The sequence below is a fragment of the Beta vulgaris genome, chromosome 6 (assembly GCF_026745355.1).
Source record: "Beta vulgaris subsp. vulgaris cultivar EL10 chromosome 6, EL10.2, whole genome shotgun sequence".
Classification (NCBI taxonomy): Eukaryota; Viridiplantae; Streptophyta; class Magnoliopsida; order Caryophyllales; family Amaranthaceae; genus Beta; species Beta vulgaris.
In genome coordinates, this window is record NC_079207.1 from 52208680 (window position 1) to 52229732 (window position 21053).

General features: G+C 37.0%; 1 protein-coding gene across 1 annotated transcript; it reads right to left on the bottom strand.

The window, feature by feature from the left end:
- Positions 1-11072: 11072 nt before the first annotated feature.
- LOC104896992 (protein STICHEL) lies at positions 11073-20853 on the bottom strand. The gene is made up of 6 exons (XM_010683790.4): positions 17984-20853; positions 15681-15900; positions 14310-14867; positions 12307-12994; positions 11546-11624; positions 11073-11416 (listed from the first exon to the last, which is right to left on the bottom strand). The coding sequence occupies exons 1-6, from the start codon at positions 20240-20242 to the stop codon at positions 11318-11320; spliced, it is 3903 nt and encodes a 1300-aa protein (XP_010682092.2). The 5' UTR covers positions 20243-20853; the 3' UTR covers positions 11073-11317.
- Positions 20854-21053: the final 200 nt, after the last annotated feature.

Here is a 21053-nt window from a genome sequence, read left to right on the forward strand (position 1 = left end):
CAAGAATCCGGTATTTCATGAACGGGCTAAATATATTGAGGCTGATTGTCATTTTGTTCGTGATGCTGTCACCGAAGGATTAGTGAGCCGTCATATGTTCCTACTAAGTTTTAGTTGGCATATATGTTTGACCATAATTATAAATGTTTTTTCTTCTATCTATTACTGATCTGATCCAAACCTTGGCAATCATTTCAATTAGTTGCTTTCTTGGAAAAGATGCCCAGTGTCTATGAATTACAATACTAGCAAGCTTACTAGGGGAAAGCATTCTTAATAGCCAAAAAAATAATGGTATATGCAATTTTTTTCCTCAATTCATAAAGGATTGAGATTGAGAGTTCATAGAATTGGGACATGGGACCCATATGACGCGCAATCATGAAATGGCTTTATTGCAAACAATTGTTGCTTCCTCCAATTAATATGTTACACTTAGCTGAGAAAAGTAAATAACTAATGAAAATATTGCATAAGCCACACCTTTAAAATTATAATTTTAAGAAAAAATAACCAAAAAAACCCATGGGTCTATTTTTACAAGCACTGAAATAGAACACCATATTGCTTTACTTTTGACAAACTTCATATTTAATAAAATGGTCATTGTTAAGGTAAATTATTGAGAAAAGACTGTAGAATGACCTATTGAAAAAGAGGGACAACCTTTTTTAAATTCACCGTAAATAATACTTTATCATGTTATCGCATGTTCTCACAATACTTTCTCCCTTTTCAAAAGTGTGCGATCCCTTCCTTAAAATATGTCACAGCATGCCTCCAAATATTAGTTTTCATGGTGCCCCTAAATTCTGCGACGACATTGTCAATGAAAACCGCTACAAAGTTATCTTGGCAATGCTTGAATACCCCATTCGTAAATCTATAGAAGTAGAGGCACACTAATAACGCAGTGGACTGTGGATACATTGATTCCTAGAGGCTATCTTGAGTATTGTCTTGATCCAAGAGGCGCCCCATCCAGCAATCATCTACAATGTTTGATCTGGTGAGACTCCACTAAGTATCAATATGTGGCTATGTTGGTACCATTTTCGTGCTAAAATGATACCACCAGTCTTTAAAAAAAGTTATATTTACACTAAGAAAAGCTTAGTTGCTACTAGAAACTGTTTGATTGTTGACTGAGCACCAAATATACATCTAGCAATACCAAAATATACCCTATAGGAGATCAGATCACATCATGATCTCTTGATCCCATAATCTTAGCTTGCCTACTGTACATAATCATGATCATGATATCTTGCCTTCTGTACATTATTTCTTTCCTCCTTGTATATTATCTTGTATAGTATATTCTAGGTTTTATTCTAGTTGCCTTTAATAACTTTACTGCTTGTAATATATATTTCGTGTACCTACAACTAATGAAAGCAAGTCAAACATTATTTCCACATGGTATCTGAGCAGTGATCCTATCCTTAAGTTTTTTTTTCGGCACTCTTCACTTGCTTTACCATGGCAGCAGCAAACACCGTCCCCAATAATGCTCAACCATCCTCTCCTCTTGTACTTGTCAACCTTACTAGCATTATTAAACTTACAAACCTTAACTATCTTTCATGGAAACTTCAACTAGAAGCTATCCTTGTTGGCCATGGTTTATTCAACTTCTTGGATGGCTCTCATCCTGTCCCTTCTGAAACTATCACCACTACGGACGCCACTCCCACAACCAACCCCAATCCAGCTTATACGACATGGATTCGTCAAGATAAGCTTTTGTTTGGTGCTCTGTTAGGCACCCTTGATTCTGTCATTGTACCACTTGTTTCTCGAGCCACCACATCCAAGGAGGCTTGGGACATACTTGCTCATACCTTTGCGCGTCATACTCGCGGCCATGCTAAGCTTGTTAAAGTTAATCTAAAATCTATCACTAAAGCAAATAAAACTATTTCTGAATATGTTAATGCTATTCGAATTTGTGCAGATCAACTTGCTGTTCTAGGTGATCCGTTAAAATCGGAAGACTTGATTGAACGAGTCCTTGAAGGACTCAAACATACTGAATTCAAATCTATTGTTGACAATGTTAATGACAGGGACACTCTTATTACTTTTGATGAACTACATGAAAAACTCTTGCTCAAAGAAGGCAACCTTCTTACCGAACCCACTCTTGCTGCCACCCCCCTTCCTGCTTCCGCTCACGCTACCACCACTCGTGCTTATCATCACCCTCCCCAACCTATTCGGTCATCTCACTCCTCCTCTAAGTCTCCCTCTTCCCACTATCACAAACATCCTACCCCTTCCGATAAAAACAAAAGCCAAGGTTATAAGGGTAAGTGTCAATGGTGTCATACCATTGGTCATTCTCTCTATCGTTGCTCCTCCTTTCAACAACAATTTCCCCATGCCAAACCTACTCTTCCCCCTACCGGTTCTAACCCACCCCCGCAAGCCCATGTTGCCACCGCCACTAACCCACCTTCCTCCCCTTCTTGGCTTCTTGACACGGGTGCTTCACACCATGTCACTCATGATCTTTCCACTCTTGCTCTCCACCATCCTTATGATGGTACCGAAGAAGTTGTGATAGGTAATGGTTCTGGGGTGCCTATAACTCACATAGGTTCTCTTACTCTATTCTCTAATCCCACCAAACCTATTATTCTTTCTAATGTTTTATGTGCTCCTACTATGAATCGTAATATTATATCGATCTCTAAGCTTTGTCTTGATAATGATCTTATTATTGAATTCTCATCTCATTCCTTTTCTTTGAAGGATCGCCTAACGGGGGCACTTCTTCTCACGGGTTCAACTAAACATGGAGTTTATGAATGGTGTTCATCTTCCCCCACCATCCTTGCTCTTTCCACCATCAAAGCACCTGCAATAAATTGGCATCATAGGCTTGGCCATCCCTCATTAGCTATCTTCAAACACATTCTTTCGAACTTTAATATTCAAGTGTCTAATTCTCTCTCTTTCAATTGTAATGCTTGTTCTTGCAATAAAAGTCATAAGCTTCCCTTTAGTCTGTAATAGCCCTGTTTTTAAGAGTCGTTATTTAAATGATAATTATAATTATTAAGTTAATTATGTTTCGAAAATTCTTATTTTATTTGAGTTGGAGTATGAATTATTTTGTCGTGCTGTAATGTATTTATTTATTTAACTTTATGGAGTTATTATTATTATTATTATTAATATTATTATTATTATTATTATTATTATTATTATTATTATTATTATTATTATTATTATTATTATTATTATTATTATTATTATTATTATTATTATTATTAGTGATTCATATATTTAGTTTTATGTGAATTAGTTTATTTGTACTTTGCCCAAAATAGAAATCCAAAGCCACCTTTCTGTTTTCTTGGTCGGTTGGATAAACCCAAATTTTCCTTTGTCGGTTTATGAAAGATTCCAAAACCCAACAATTGTTTTCATTCTTTCTCGTGGCTTCTAAACTTGATGACACCAAAACCCAACCCCCTTCGTGTCATTTTGTCAAACCAAAAGAAAACCCAAAACCCCTCCAAACTGTTTCTCTCTCTCACCCGTGAAAGAAACCCCCAACCCCAGCGAAAACCCGACCCCTCTCTCTCTCTCCTGTATTCGCTGCCTTCTCATCGGAATTCGGTTGCTCGCCGGTGTCCTTGCTTCTCGCGGGAGCCTCGTCGCCTGCCAGCTACATCTCTCTGCTTTCTCTCTCTTCTTCGTCCTCGTGCCTGCCCAGTTCGTCTGACCTGCTGCTGCTCGTCGGTGCACTGCTGGCGACGGTGCTTCGACGCTGGCTCGATGTGTCGCCGCACCACCCTCATGCCTCGCTGGACCTGCGACCACACATATTTTTCCTTCCCTCTCGTTGACTCCTCTGCTCTCATTGGTGGTGGTCCGCACCACCGATGCTGCTCGTCGGTGCTCTGCCGCGCCGAAGCCTCGAAACCCTATTGTCCCTTTGTTCTTCGCTGCTGTCATGAGCAGAGGTACTAACTTTTGGTCCTTCCTTTTCATCTTAATTTCCTTCCTTTGAATCATGATAATGGTTGATAATTTGATGATGAATTGTGATGGATGATTATGTGGTATTAATGGGGCTGAACTATTGTTGTTGGTAAATTTGTTTATATTAAATTGGATTGTGTTTATATTGATTGATTTTATAAATAGAGTACCATTGTATTGTTGTGAATTGTTAGTGGGAAATGCATATTGGATATGCACTCAAACTTAGTTGATAAATTAGATTGATGTAATGTTAGTTTCGCGGAAGATTAGTAAAAATAAGTTGTTTTGGATAACAAATTGGAATTGTTTTTGTTGAGTAAGTTACATAGTTGGAATTAGATTAATAAAGGTAGTTAATTTGATGAAGGACGAAATTGGAATGATATGAGTTAGTAAGAAGTAGTTCAAATATCTTTAGTTTAATGTTGATAGAAAATTACCAATAAATGTGGTAGTAATCCAAGTTTATGGTTGAAGTATAAGTTAAACAAATAGTAATTAAGAAGTGTATGATGCTCATGTGTTTAATTAGTTTTCTCATATTAAGTTAGAAAGAGAATTAATTAGTCCTTATTAGTAATTTGAAGAGTACTTGAGTTAATTTCATTAACTATAGATTCGATTAATGAAGATGTGGTTAATAAAGTATTTTAGTTTGATAACTTTAAACAGAATAAGATAATAAAGTCAGCTTATTTGACTAGTGATTCACTAAAGTGTATTAGTGTGTGTGTTTAACTACATAAATCAAAGTAAGTTAAGATTTACTTTGAAGAAGTCCCACTTAGATAATGGAATTGTTTTAATGAGATAAACTCGCTATGTATGACCATGAGTATGATATGTACTTGGTTTTATTACTGTTTATGTTAATAAGAACTCAACTTGTATCATATATAGTTACTTATAATTAACCTATGATCGATGAAACTTGAGTTGTGTGTTTTTGGTTAACTCTCGTTAGTTAATTCTAACTGAGAGACTTAGTAATATTGTTGTGGATATTTATTGACATGATTAATTACTACTAGTTGTGTCTCACAATCTTTATGTTGGTAATTGGAATTGAAAAGCATATATGTATCGATTTGAAATATGTATTTATAAGAGTTAGACGATTATGGTTATCTACAGGGGAAATCACTAGGTTGGATACAAGTTGCTAATTACTTTAATATCTTGATTATGGAGGATATTTTGGAATGGACTATCATTCGGAATTATGAAGGAGATTATAATGTTGGAATTGTTATTCGATTAGTTAAGGATTTGATGCAAGATAGAAATCAGTTATTGAGGTTTATTTACGAGTCGAGCTAGCTTTATATTCTCAATATAATTGTTGGTAGCAACAATTAGGTGCTTGATTTAGGTACGGTTGTGAGTTATGTTTAGTTGTTTAGTTTTATAATTTGGAATTGTGATTATGAATTGGGATGCAAGTCGATGTAGCTAATATCATCGAAGTTATAGATATTAATTAAGGATTAAGGAAATTAGAATGTTAAAGGTTGATCATTTGTGAATTGGGAATAAGTTACGATTACGTTTTTATAGTTTAGATTAGTCTAATTTTGGTTATTGATTATCAATGTTATTTTGAGGTGATTGATGGAGGATGGCTATGTAGACGTATATAATTCAAGATGATATGGGAAATCAAGTCATCATGCTTGGAGGTTTCGCATAATTGTTATAGAGTGGATGTAACCTTTATGTTCAGCATTATATATTTAAATGCTCCTGTGTGCGTTATATGAATATTAGATATCATATATCGTTTATAGTAATGCCCTGATTATAGATCATCTCTATGAGTTAGTTGTGAATTGCTTATTGGATTATTATAAAAGTATTCTTTTTGTTCACATTGGAGTTTTTTCGAAAATACTATGTTTCTTAAAATATGATTTGGTATAATAATGAGGAAATGATTCAAATATGAGTTAAGACCAGATAAGGTCGAATATGGTGTTATGTTATGAGTATTGAGGTTTAAAGTATAAACCATTAAATATCTTATTTTATAAATATGAAAGTGAGGCATGAATAGGCACCCCGAGTTAGGGCGGGTAGAGTCCCTAGCTGTTGCCTTCCAGGAGGGGCGAATTCCTGGCGTTATAGGACATGTCCGGGTAAGTCTTGCAAGCATATAATAAAAGGCTGGGTGACGACCCTCACTAGTTTGGAGACAGCTGGTACTGCGTGGTACCCCTCTCCACTCGCGTTCATGCCAAACGATCGGATTTTGTGAAAATATAGTAACTGAGTTGAAAGGTTGATTAAATGAGAATATAAAAACGTGTCATTGTTGAGAGTCGTCTTATTGAATTTTGTTACTATATGATTGATGAAGTATTATGGAACGTGGAATTTGGAAATGTAATATGTATGTTCAACAAGAATATTGCTGCTAAGAATGCTATGATTGGTGTGATTGTTGAACTTATGTTGATTGTGTGAGAGTCGTTTTCAAGTAAAAACCACCAAAGCATGTGTTACTCTTGTTTACGGGTTAGTACTCAGCTTTGCTGATGTGTATATGTTGTTTTGTCATTTCTGTGGCCTGTCACTTGGTGGGTGGCAGTATCTTAAATGTTTCAGGTTGAAGCCGTGAGTTATCCTTTTGCAAGTTGAAGCTAATACAAGTTGGAGCAGTATTATAGTTGCTATCGAAGTGAGGACGCTTGACTTTGTAATAGTTAGTTGTTATAATCTATAGTTATTTCTACATTTAAGAGTCGCTAGTTAGTGCTCCTGATTCTCTATTGGTTGTTGCTCCGCGAAAGCGTTGAGATTGTTGAGCTTTGGGATTTGGAAATATTTTATAAATTGAATTTGCAAACAGGTTTATATTATTTTTCGCTTTAGCGTTGTCCTATTTTCAAAGGAAACTCTGCCGGATTTTCTGTAGAAATTTATGGGAATAGAGTCTGAGAATCAGAGCGTAGTTATAATAGTTAATTTATTTGAATAGAGTTGGGATTGAGTTCCACACTCTCCGATTTAGTTCGGTGAGTGTGATGGTAATAGTCCGGGTTACCTTGACTAGAGTTACTTTCGCTGTGCTTAATCCTTTGTAAGCTGGTCGGGAAATTCGGGCTGTTACATAGTCATTCTACTTTAGTATCTCATTCTCCCCTTGATATTGTCTACACAGACTTATGGACCTCCCCCGTTAATTCTGTTGATGGTTTTAAATATTATGTCATTTTTGTTGATCACTACACCAAATATATATGGTTTTATCCTCTTAAACTCAAATCTGACACCAAAGCCATCTTCATTTGCTTTAAAGCTCTTGTTGAAAAATATTTTAATACTCCTATCAAAATCCGTTACTCTGATAATGGAGGGGAATATGAGGCCCTCGCCTCTTTTTTGACTATCAATGGTATTTCTAATCTCACCACTCCTCCTCACACTCCTGAACATAATGGTTTTGCTGAACGACGTCATCGTCAAATTGTTGAAACTGGACTCTCTCTTCTTACTCATGCTCAACTTCCCTTAGAGTATTGGTCCTATGCCTTCTCTACTTCCTCCTATCTCATAAATCGTCTTCCTACTCCTACTCTCTCTCACAAATCTCCCTATCATTGCCTCTTTCAAACTCCGCCTAATTATCTTAAACTCTGTAGCTTTGGATGCTTATGCTATCCTTGGTTAAAACCCTATACCTCCCACAAATTAGACCCCAAATCTCGCCCATGTATTTTCATTGGCTATTCCAAAACTCAAAGTGCATATCATTGCCATGACCCTCTTACCAATAAAATCTTTACTTCACGACATGTGAAATTTGTGGAAACAGATTTTCCATTTTCTACTCTCTCAAAATAGCATACTCACATCCCTCTTCCAAGCCCAAATTCTTGGTGCTCCATTACTCTTCCTCTTTTCCAAAATCCAGTCCACATGCCTCATCCTGAAAGCCCAGACACATTCTCTCCAAACTCATCCATTTCTCCTAACTCCAGCCCAGCCCGTTCCTCTCCTTCCTCAAATCCGGTCTCCCCCTCCCTGGCCCGCACGCCTAATCCCTCCCAAGTTCAGCCCACATCTTCCTCCTCTCCTATTTCTACTTCACCTACAACCTCCCTGGCCCACACGCCTCACTCCTCACCCGTTCCTTCTTCTACTGCCAGCCCAGCCCACTCCCTCCCTTCCTCTCCTGACCCCAGCACGGTCCCCTCCCCTCCTACCCAAAGCCCAACTCCCTCTTCTACTGATCCCAACCCAGACCACTCCTCTACACCTCCTCACCCATCCCACGGCATCATCACACGCTCCAAAAACCAAATTTTCAAACCCAACCCCAAATATATTCACTCCACTATTCTTGGCAGCAAGCCCACGGTTCCCAAAACTGTTCATCAAGCTCTAAAAGGATCCCCTTTGGAGAAAAGCTATGGAAGAGGAACTTTCCTCACTTCACACCCTTCATACATGGCACCTTACATCTCCTGATTTGGCTACTAATATTGTGAAATGTAAATGGGTTTCACGAATAAAATATACCAAAGATGGTGTTATTGATCGTTATAAAGCTCGTTTAGTAGCTAAAGGTTTTCAACAACGGCCCGGTATTGATTATACGGACACCTTCAGCCCTGTTGTTAAACCCGCTACTATTCGTACTCTCCTAAGTCTTGCTGTTTCTCACAATTGGCCTCTTCGCCAACTTGACATTAATAATGCTTTTTTACAAGGTACTCTTCTTGATGAGGTATATATGGCTCAACCACCAGGGTTCATTGATCCTGACTTCCCTACTCATGTCTGCAAATTAAAGAAGGCTATTTATGGTCTCAAGCAAGCCCCGAGGGCTTGGTACACTGAGCTCACCCATTGGCTTGTTAGTCAAGGTTTCAAAAGATGTTTCTCGGATACATCATTATTTATTCTACATCATGCTACTAATCCTATCTATCTTGTGGTGTATGTAGATGACATTATTATCACTGGTCCTAATCTCACTACACTTACATCCTTTATTGAGACCTTTGCTCACAGGTTTTCTCTTAAAGATCTTGGTGAACTCTCTTACTTCCTTAGTGTGGAAGTAATGCCTACATCTTATGGGCTCTTTCTTAGTCAAGAATGCTATATCATTGATCTCCTCACTAATATGGGCATGCTTGACTCTAAACCTGCTCCAACACCCATGATCACCACACAATCTCTCACCATTGGTTTCGGAGTTTCTCTTCCTGACCCAAAGGCCTACCGTACGGCTATAGGAAGTCTTCAATACTTGACACTTACACGACCGGACGTGGCCTATGCTGTGAACAAATTATCTCAGTTTATGCATAAGCCCACCTCAGATCATTGGGCAGCTCTAAAACGACTGCTTCGCTATCTAAATGGCACTCTTGATAAAGGTATCAACCTCTAGAAACACTCACCTTCCACTCTTCATGCTTTCTCCAATTCCGATTGGGGTGGTGATCGTGATGATTACACTTCTACTATGGGTTATGTTGTTTTCATTGGAAGAAATCCTATCACTTGGTGTTCCAAGAAACAAAAATCTATTGCTAAATCTTCTACAGAAGCCGAGTATCGAGCTGTATCCTCCACTACTGGTGAACTAATGTGGGTTCAAAATTTACTAATGGAAATGGGAGTTCGTCTTACCGACATCCCCGTCATCTATTGTGACAACCTAAGTGCTACTTATCTAAGTGCTAACCCGGTATTTCATTCAAAGATGAAGCACTTAGCCATTGCATACTACTTCATACGTGAACAAGTGCAAAGAGGTACACTTCGTGTTACTCATGTTGCTACAGGTGATCAACTCGCCGACTTTCTTACCAAACCGTTATCTCGTCCCCGGCTTGACATTCTACTGTCCAAGATCGGCCTTTCCAACTCGACGTCCGTCTTGCGGGGGCATATAGGAGATCAGATCACATCATGATCACTTGATCCCATAATCTTAGCTTGCCTATTGTACATAATCATGATCATGATATCTTGCCTTCTGTACATTATTTCTTTCCTCCTTGTATATTATCTTGTATAGTATATTCTAGGTTTTATTCTAGTTGCCTTTAATAACTTTACTGCTTGTAATATATATTTCGTGTACCTACAACTAATGAAAGCAAGTCAAACATTATTTCCACATACCCAAATAATGCCAATTGCACATCAGCACACGGGTATCAATTGAAGGCTACTAGTTAGAAGCCATCACAACCAAGGTTGTTAGAATCGAGATCCTACCTTGAATTGATATATTATATCATTTATATATAATAACACATATGCAATTCAGTAGAAAGAATATTTAAAAAAAAAAACCACCATTTTTTCCCACATGAGAATAAAAACTAAGTGTAATTTCAAGTTTACAAGTGCTTCGAAGCCAAAATATAGTTTTTAATGTGGTTAATGTAGGATTATTGTAATTAAGATTTTACTTTTGAGACATTTTGAATTATAATTGACGACATTAACTAAAAAATAATTAATTTTATAATTTTATTCTAACACTTATGGAACAGATCGTAGAATCGTAAAATCGTGGGATCGTATTGTGATCCTACCACTCTAGATTGAAATTCAAGTAGGATCGGATGATCCTACAAAATTTTGGATCGAATCGAAAACTCAATTTTGGATTGTAAAATCGTAGAATCATTGGATCAAATTGGGATTTTAATAACCATGATAACAACTCAACGAGGATAAACAAATCATGGCAACTAGTTGACGTTTCAGGTATTAGACTTTATTAGTCCTCAATTTTGTAGAAGCGAGTTTCCTGTGCTACACTCCACTCATTTAAAGAACAAGATGCTTCTTTCTCTTCTTGATAGACATTTACAAGGTTCAATGACTGTAGCATAACTGCTACACAGCCCCAACACCGTTAATACTTGACGACTTGATATCTGAAAGTACAGTAGAAGGGAGTAAATATAGAGCTAAAGTCGTCACTCTTTCCCATCTGTTGGAGACTGAAAGCCATGGTTTCTGACAGAAACCAATCTACTTCACCAATTTATGCAATCTAATTTTGACAGAAGAATCAGGTTGTTGAGCAGACACAATATGTCAGATATAGGCGAAAAGGATGATTAGAGAACACATGAAGTTTTACACTTTTCACCTCATTGCTTTATTACACCGAATAAACATGCTCGCCCCTTCCCCAGCCACAATAAGCAATGTTTAAGAATCACAGAACCAGCTTTTCTGACTTTACATGACCTACCCCTCACCCTTTAAGAATGCCTAAATGTGATAAGAAAATAAAGATAATTAAATTAATAAATACAAAAAATGAGTTTGAGAGAGGAATTTATCGTTCTGCTCTGCTCTGTCTTGCTGTCTTCCTACACTCGCCAAAACATAAGAATCGTCCAACTTTTCGTGATCGAACAGGAGTCCCTTGGTTACCCTATTAAATTGGTAACAACATTGCATGACTCAATGAGTCTTGACAAAAGAATCACACTCCAGAAAGAGGAAATACAGATATCAAAGGAGTGCAGCCAAAAAGAAACTATAATTTGAAAGTGTAAATTACCTTTCCCTTTCTTGGATGTCTGGTGTTCCAACAAAAAAGCATATTACAGCCAGCAGTCCCCGGCCCAGATTCATATCCCCTGTGAAAAAACACCCCCAGGAGGATTTATTAGCATGAGAATGACTCCTAAACCTGATTGTAAATGGAATACAAATCCTATGAGAAAATCACAATTAACAAGAAACTGTAGCATCCTGACTATTACAATCAGCTGAGTACCTGAAACTTTAAAAAATTGGGACACTTAAGTTTCTCCTGTAGGATGACTTGCAGGAATAATGTTTCATAACCATTTGAGTAGGCAATCCCAATACAGATTTTAAGATGAATGGGAAACAAGATAACTAAAATCCAGTTTTGCACTATTTCTTCAAAATATTAAATAAACTAGCTTTATCAAGCTTCTACAAAGCGGAACTTTGACAAGAGCATGACAATCAAATTGTGTATATGGTTTGATTATGGCCCGTGTTTTTCTTCTGAGATCAAGAGATTCCGAGCATTAACCATTATTTTGTCAAAGATTGATAAATCACACTGATCTATAACATTTAGAAAAGAAAACAAAAGAACTCATTTTTGATTTAAAATTAAGAAAATAGAAACATTACTTAACAAATATAAAATGACAATAAACTTAACCTTCAAAGACTAAATTATGGCAAATACAATAAGGTGGAGGGAATAGATCACAGAAAGATAGGAACCAAGCAAATACTTGTGCAAACAGAATAGAAAAGAATAAAGAGAAGATAACTCACTGGTAATCCTTGCTAAGATTGGTTGCAAAGCCACTCTGATGCAACAAGCTTGGGGATATAGGATGATGGTCAATCCTTTTACCAATCTGATCTTTCTGGTGAGCTTTTCTGTCAATGACCTTCAAAGCTTTGATCTCATGATTGAGTTCATCATCCCAATGCTTGGAGGTCAAATTCATGGGATTCGTTGATTCTGCTTGATTTTGGCAGTAAATGCCCTCTTGAGGTAAGACCTGATTTTTTTCAGGTCGTAGACGACTCATTGATCGAGGTGTGCTTCTCTCAGCAGCCTGTAACCAAGCTGATTCTAGCCTTTGCTCGCGAATTATGGATTCTATTCTCTGCATAGGAACCTCTTGCCTTCTCACATTAGTATTGTTGTCATTCGACTGGTCCAATATGCTCGATGACCTTTCATCCAACAACAAAGACGAATTTGATCCTGCATTCAAGTCTCCCTCCATATTGACAATTGCACCTGATTTTATCTGTTTCTGTGCTGACAAATCTGGTGATGCGTTTGTCTCTGCCCTATCTAGATGCAGTTCACCATCAGGTAGCAGGATCATTCTGACCTCAATACTTCGTTCCAGAACCATCTCAATGGAGTTAGTGATGCTAATAATAAATCGTTCAGCTCTGGACTTGACAACTTTGTCCCTGAATGCAATATACACAACGAGAACACCTACAGGAGGAATCCCATGTCAAAAGGAACTAACTACAAGATACTGAATATAGCTACTCCAAATAAGGCCATAAAAAAAACTAGAACTCAATGGATAATTATATAAAAATAGAGCCAAACATTACAAGAAAACAATTCAATTATTGCCTAACAGGTGCTGATATTCATGTGAGTAAAATATTGAAATTAACTATTAATCACTAAAATCAGAAATTGAGTTACTATAGATGTATGAATAGATACTGAAAAACAATTTGAAGATGGTAAAAGTGGAACCAGAAGCATGATTTAATCTGCCAGGCAATTGAAGTTTCAATATCACACATTCCTTAGGTCTGAAAATTCACAAGAAACAATAAACTTATTTGAGATTACTTTAGCAATGCTAGGCTTTTACCAACTTACTGTACTTCCTACAGAACACTTTCTGTTCTAATCACCAAAATTTGGCAATATTGACGGTGGAGAGACCAATATAACTTTCAATCTCTTACCCCTCGCCATTTAGATCAATGAAGATAAAAAACCTCAGTTTCAAGCACATAGTTCGGTTAGTCATAGGTGCCTTAGTAGTTCCTTTTTCATCAATTGACAATCAGACATCCTTGACGCCCACCCTACAAATCACAAAGTACTTCATACTGTACTATTCATAGCAAACTACTATATCCTGCTCCTTATATGCCACATTTTACACCTTCATGAGATCTTAACTCTAGAGGTGGGCATGCGATTACCATAGTCATGTTGAATCAACTTCCCAATTTTGCATTTGAATATGCAAAATCGGTCAGGGAAGAAAATAACTTTAAAATGTAAGAAAACTGATGATAAACATAATGTCCAAAAGACATTTTTGAGAATTCCTAACAAAGGAAAATTGGATAACATCTTAGAATGGACTGTGGAGAAAATAATTTCTTTTGAACCTCAAAATAAGACAGGCAGTTTTCTACTTCTCCATTCTCATATTATGTTCTCACCTTTATGTATGTAAAGCTTCTAATATTACCCTTTTCCAGATTATTTTGAAAAGGGGGAGGGTAAAAGACTTTTCATTATCACTTAATTCCAGTTCTTCACATTTCCGTTCCACATTGAGTTTATGAGATTGTAATTCTCTCAAACATCGTTAAATCTATACTAAGAGTCAATTCAAGAATCCATCCTACTGCAATCTCCATATAACTGCTAATCATTCCATGACCATCATAACATTGATAGCCAGCATATTAATGCAAATTAAAGACATCTCTCAATTTAACATATAAATGATCGAAACAATTAAAACGACATATAGAAATCACATACATACCTTCAGCTTCAGCTATTGACAGTAGCCTTCCATGACTATGAAGCAGCTGCCTCAAGGTCTTCGAATGGCACCTTTCAATACACTGTAACCATATATCATCTAGGCCATCCATGTTAGTTTGTCCCGTATTCAAACTTCCACCTATAAAATCACCATGTGAAGCAGTGCTATCTATATTTACTGAGCGCTTGTGCGTGGCCTTAGAATTGGAATTCATGCCACCAGTAAGCAAGTAAGGACCCTCTGGATAGCCCGAGTTTTGATTACCTTCTGCAGAAAGTAATGGAGAGGCTGATCTTCGGATCATATACAAGGAATCTGAAGTTTGCTTTCTTCCAGAAGCATCTCTAGAAGCAGTAGACGGATCCTCCTCTGTGGTTTTTGAGCTCTGCTTCTTGCTACTTCCTGATAGAGTAAATTCGGGAGAAGTAACAGAGCCAAGTTGTAATAAAGTGGCTGTGAACCACGTGGAACGTTCACTGGAAACTCTCAACTGTTTTTCAGATTCAGAAAGAAGCTTCAATGCATGCTTTAATTTCTCCAGCTCTGTCTCTGACACTGTAAAGAAGTCCAAACAATCAACGTTACTACTTGCTAGTGAGAGAGACATGGTTTTGAGATACAAAGCTGAATTTTTGAAGAGTTCAAAATTATCAGGAGCCAAGCATGCAGAACCCTCACTAGACTCACTCAATATCAGGGGAAATTTTCCATTGTCCTGTTAGAAGTTCAAGAGGATCTGTACCATGATGGAAGCTGACACTAATTAAGTTCGGAAGGATAAACACGAAAGATGCATCATGATCTGTACCATGATGATGCATCTTTTTACCATGATCAAGAGGATCTGTACCATGATGGAAGCTGACGCTAATTAAGTTCAGAAGGATAAACACGAAAGATGCATCAGCATCAGGATATGATGTCCTCATGTTCTTAATGATTTTGGTGTGGAAAAAGCAAACTGAAGTAATACATTATAAATAATATCCATTAAAAAGTTCGAAACATCCCATCTCAGATAAAAAGCAGGACCACCCTAAAATGTGACAACCTCCATAGAGTTGGATGTTTTATTGTATGTGTTTAAGGTAGCTAATAGCTTGAGTTCATATCACTGCGAGATAAGGATCATAACATCTGTTATTTCTCCATATCTCAAAATGATGACATGACATGTCACAAACTAGTTTAAGGATCAGATAGCACAGATTCCTTATGATCTTAAACAATTAAAAGAGACTGTTGCCATGAATAGAAGATATGGTTTAGCAAAGAGTTCCTATGATACTGGTACAAAAGTATAGAGAAAAACAAATTTATGAACTAAGCCAATTGTAAGAATTTAAGAGCTTGGTTTGCAGCACTCACAACTTCGGCCACTTAAGGATGAGTTACTACATCTTGCATCTGCAAGTTGGTAAGACCCAGCAATGATGTCCATTATAAGACTGGCAAGTTGAGACATCAACACTAAGGGATCAATTCCAGAATCCATCAACTCTCTAGCTCTTTTTACAGTCTCCGCAGTATTGGATGACATAGCCAACTCCAAAAGTTCAAGTAGTTTGTCATCTGAGATAACGCCCACCTGTATATAAAAAAAACAAATAAATACTTCCACAGCAAAACCATGAATCTAACATAATCAGTAATAAATGGAGTGGAGCTTCTTGAAATTGACAACCAAAATTAAAAATCATATCCACACATAAATTCACATGAGCATATATTTGGTTATATATAAATCTAGAGAGTGAGAGAGAGGCAAGATACGTTTATAAGTTCCCTTAATTTCTGTTTGAAGCAGAACTGGCAAGGTGCCTGTATAGAATTTATGAGAGTACTTACAAAACCGAAAGATATTCCTTCTGTCTTTTAATAGTTGTTCCAATTTCACAACCAACGCGCAACTTTGACCATTAATATTTTCAACTATCTAACAATAATTAATAGAATTTGATATTTGAAAGATTTAGAGACAAATCCAATAACATTTGGCTTTATATATTAGCAAACAAGACTATGGTCAAAGTGAAGTAGGTGAATGAAAGGGAACAACTATTAAAACCATGGAATAAAAACTCGTCCAATCTGTTACGTAACGCCCATCATGCCACCTATTTTGAACACGCCGTTCTACGAAATGACATACATAACGCTACAATGAAAAATCATTACCTTATCGTCGCAATGTTCGTTATGTAACATTAACTTACGACATTAGAACCTTTTTTCCCATTATGTATGTTACTTGTCCGGCCAAAAAGAGAAAAAACAATGTGCACATACCAAAGACGGGAGATGACATGGGATTTCAAGTTGCGTAATGCATATGAGTTAGAGTTAATCTATATAAAAAGTAGGATAAATCACTCATCCTTTTAGTAGTTATTCATTCACCATATATATAACCCTAGCATATGATAGGTTTGGTCATATTCTGGTCAAGGAATACGTGTTAAACTTTCGAAACTGCAAGTTAAGGTTAAACAAATCAAGATGCGTTAACCGCCAACTGATCCATTTATCCATTATATGGCACCTCCACGTCATTGCAACCAATACCACGATTTGTGACAGTAAATAACAAAATCAGCCATATACACATTTGACAATAGTTATTTCTAATAAACTTTATAGGTTGATGCTAACCAGCAGATATTGGCTAACGAATGTGACACAATGACAGGGAGTATCCACTAAACATATTACAAAAAGGGTTTTGTTAAACATAGCCCATAGCATTAAAAAGATTTCCCGAAAAGGGATTAAGTTAGAAATTTATGACAGCTTATACCCGCCATCCAGAGTAATTAAATGTGTAGTATCTCTACTCCTAGCTTCTTATCCATAGCTTCAAAAATGGGTGCATTCAATAATTTCTTTGAAATCAATACAAAATCTTTTTATCAATTGCGAATGTTGGTCAAGCAAACTTTGGAATAATGAAGTAAATCCATAAATAAGGTGACCTTTTCTAGTAGAATTTAATGTTTTCTAACATAGATTATGCTTTCACAATTTGGAAAGTGCCAAATGATAAAAAAAGATACACCAATTTGTTTACCTTACATAACAGGTCCTATTATGGATGGCACACATAAAAAAAAATTACCACAAGTTCCTAAAGTTGCAGATCTACAGGGAGAAGAAAAAAGTTATTTTAAGCACAATGAAGAATAATGTCATTCAGGAAAAAGAAGTTTAAAAATTTAATAGACCTACGATATTGCACTCCATGTTTTTTTAAAAAGATGCCACAACTCTGAAGTCGTGTGACTGAGGGATGGAAGAGCTCATAGATTTTCTAATGGAATGATTCAGAGTTGACTAGTGTGGCGGACAAAATAAAAAAGGTAAGAAATATACAGTTTAACCATGCCTTTCTACATGAAATGGCACGAATAAAGAAAAACACTTTATATCTTCCACTTATTATGGCAATATTTTGCTGCAAGCATCCACAGATGCCATCTTTGATATGGACATCAAACTAACATAATTAAGAGCACCCTCAGTGTCTTTGATTCTGTTTTGATATACGTGGAGACAAGAAAGCTTTAAGTTAAACCAAACTGATAAACACCTCGCATAATGTAGCTATTGAATGACGACTCTGGAAGCAGATAATGCACATAGAACAATAAGGAAACACAAGGCAATTAACTTACAAGTTCGTTGACAAGAGCAGTAGTGATTCTTTTCCCAAGCAAACTCAACTGGTCTAACATAGTTTCAGCATCTCGAAGTGAACCATCAGCATTAAGAGCAATTAATTCCAACGCATCAGAATCAACATCAAGATTCTCTTCAGCAGCTATCTTTCGCAATCTGCTAACAATATCACTATCTTTGATTTTGTTGAAGAGATACTTCTGACATCGTGACAACACATTGCGTGGCAAATTTTCAAGATCAGTAGTTATGAATATGAATACAACTCGAGCCAGTGGTTCTTCAAGAAACTTCAATAACGCTAACCAAGTCTTAGATGGAAGCAGGTGGCATTCATCGATTAACAAAATTTTGTACCGTGAGAAAGCTGATGAGGGGGCAGCCAACAAGCTTTTTAAGAGGTACCGCACTCGATCAAACGCCTTCTTGCTTGTGCCATCAACCTCCATCAGATCCTTACTCCTGCCAGAGATAAGATCAGTGCAATCCCTACAGATTCCACATGGTTTTGTTCCTTCAGTGGCCAAACAATTCAAAGCAGCTGCAAAAATTTTTGCAGATGATGTTTTTCCAGTTCCACGAGGACCTTGGAAAAGATATACAGGGGCAACTCTTCCCCTTGATATAGAGTTCATAAGAGACTGGACTACAATATTTTGCCCAATCAATTCATCAAAAAAAATTGGCCGATATCTCTGACTTAAGCTCCTAATGTTTTCTGACGAGCCTTCCTCTTCACCTCCCCCACTAGCAGAAACAAGGTCTGAGCCATCTTGACTCCTGCAACTAGCTGACCACCTCCTCCCATCCAACCGGCTCAAACCTTCCAAATTGAGTTCTCCAAAATTTGTGGATAGCTCATCATCACTATTTCGTGTTCCTACAGATGAATCTCCTCCATCACAGCTATTACTAAGCAAGGGAAGATGACCTTGGGCCATTTGAGATAGGATCTTCTGTTTCTTTGCACGTGATAAAGATTTGTGTCGTTTATGATTATCTTTTTGGCTACCACAAAGTAACATACCGCCTTTTCTCCTTAAAGTATCAGAAAGAGAAGGAGAATAGCAACTTCCACAAGCTCCTTTATGTTTAGGTATCTTCTTTGACCAATAACAGGGAATCCCGCATCCTTGACGACCAGGCAAATCTAAATGATGTCCCTCATCATCATCCACATCATTAAAGGAGGTCGTTGTCCCATCCCATGATCCTACAGTACTAGGGTTCTTGCAATTTGCCAGCATAAATCTGTTAAAAGAGCTTGTCGACAAGGCAGGGGTACTCAAAGTATACGAGGAGTCATCCCTCCGACTACCTCGCAAAAATCTATGCTTCTGCCTAAGCCTTGAGAGCAAAGGAGATCCTGCTGATGCTCGACGCAACTCCTCAGAGACACAATAATCCTCCGTGTCATCCGATTGATCAACCAAGCTAACAGAATCATCTTGATTCAAAACCAAACCATTTGAAGGTGCCCATTTCGAGTTCTTATCACCCATACCTTGTGTTCTCTTCTGCTTCTGTTTCTGCAACTGTTGTCTTAAAACAACAGAACCACCATTTTTCCTCGATTTCTTCTTACCAACAACCCTCCTAGCCATCGTAGGTGACGCCATTGTAGGTGACGCCATCGATGCAAGCCTTGTATCCCTACATCTAAAAGTGGTAGAATAATGCCGGTGGTGTCGTGTCCCCCGCCTCTGATATTCCCCTATACAAGTATCACTCTTGGAATCGCCACCGGCATTTCGAGCATCACTCAAGCTACCACCAACACTATCACTAACACCACTCCCTCGAAGCGAATATCCATCATTCACATTATTAACACCAGCAACAGCAGCACCACCACCACCATCACCACCATCACCATCCAAATCAAACCTTCCCAAACTCTTCTCACTTGAAGACCTATTACTCTTCCAATTATACAAAAAAATCCTTCTCTCCTTTTCCTTGTCCTTCTCCTTCTCCCTCACATTACTATTATTACCCTCAACTCTTTGTTGCAAATGTGGACTTATTTCATCATTTTTAGCAGTTAATTTGTCATGATTATTATGATAAAGATAGTGCATACTATTATTACTATCAAACAAAGAGGGGGCCACAGATCTAGATGAACTTAAAGGGGATTTCCAAGAGGAAGTGGTACCAGGATCACGCAATACTCGTGCTGCTTTTCGAATTTGAGTCAGCTCCCTCTTCAAATGTAGCTTGCTTGGATCATACACTCTGCTACTTCCTGACATTTTCTTCTCCTTCTTCTTTCTTTCTTTCTTCGTCGTTTTTTCTCACTTAAATCTGCATTTAAACAACTTTTTCTAAAGTACCCAGAAAATGAATTTGCATTTACATGCAATTTAAAGAACACCCATCTCAAAAAAATTCAAAAATACAAAAAAAGGTCCCCACTTTTTTGATTTTTGACTTTTGCAACTCAAAAAATGAATCAATAATATCCCAAAAAATCCTCTCTTTCTAATAATAGAAGAACATAGAGAAAGTGAGATTGAGAGAGAGATATGGGATTATGGAGAAGTAATGGGTAAGTAGATCTAAAAAGTTTTCTAAAAGATTTTTAAGTAATGTTAATAATAAATGACAGATTTTATTTATTTTTTTTGGAAAAAAAAGATGCAATAATAATGTATGAAGAAAGGAGGTGGTGTTGAGGAGTGGTGAATGATGATTGAGGATGTACTTAGCTTCTCTGTTTGTTTCTCTCTCTAGTTTAGTAGTTTAGTTTGTTTCTCTCTCTAGGGTTTTAACTTGTTGGCGCTCAATTCTCAAATGTTAAAATTGGAAGAGAGAGAGAGAGAGAGAGAGCATGTGGGGTTGATTAAGATTGAGGGTGATTATGATTTATGTCAAATGTAATTGATTTTGATTCTGATTTTGATTTTGATTTTGATTTTGGGTTTAATTTGGTTTGACTCAAGAATTCTGAATAAAGGCGTTTAAAAAAAGGAAAGTATTCTAAATAAAAATGCCTCAAAAAGAAATTCAAAAAATAAAAACAAAACTTTAAAAAGGGTATTTAAAATATTGAAATGCTCCCTC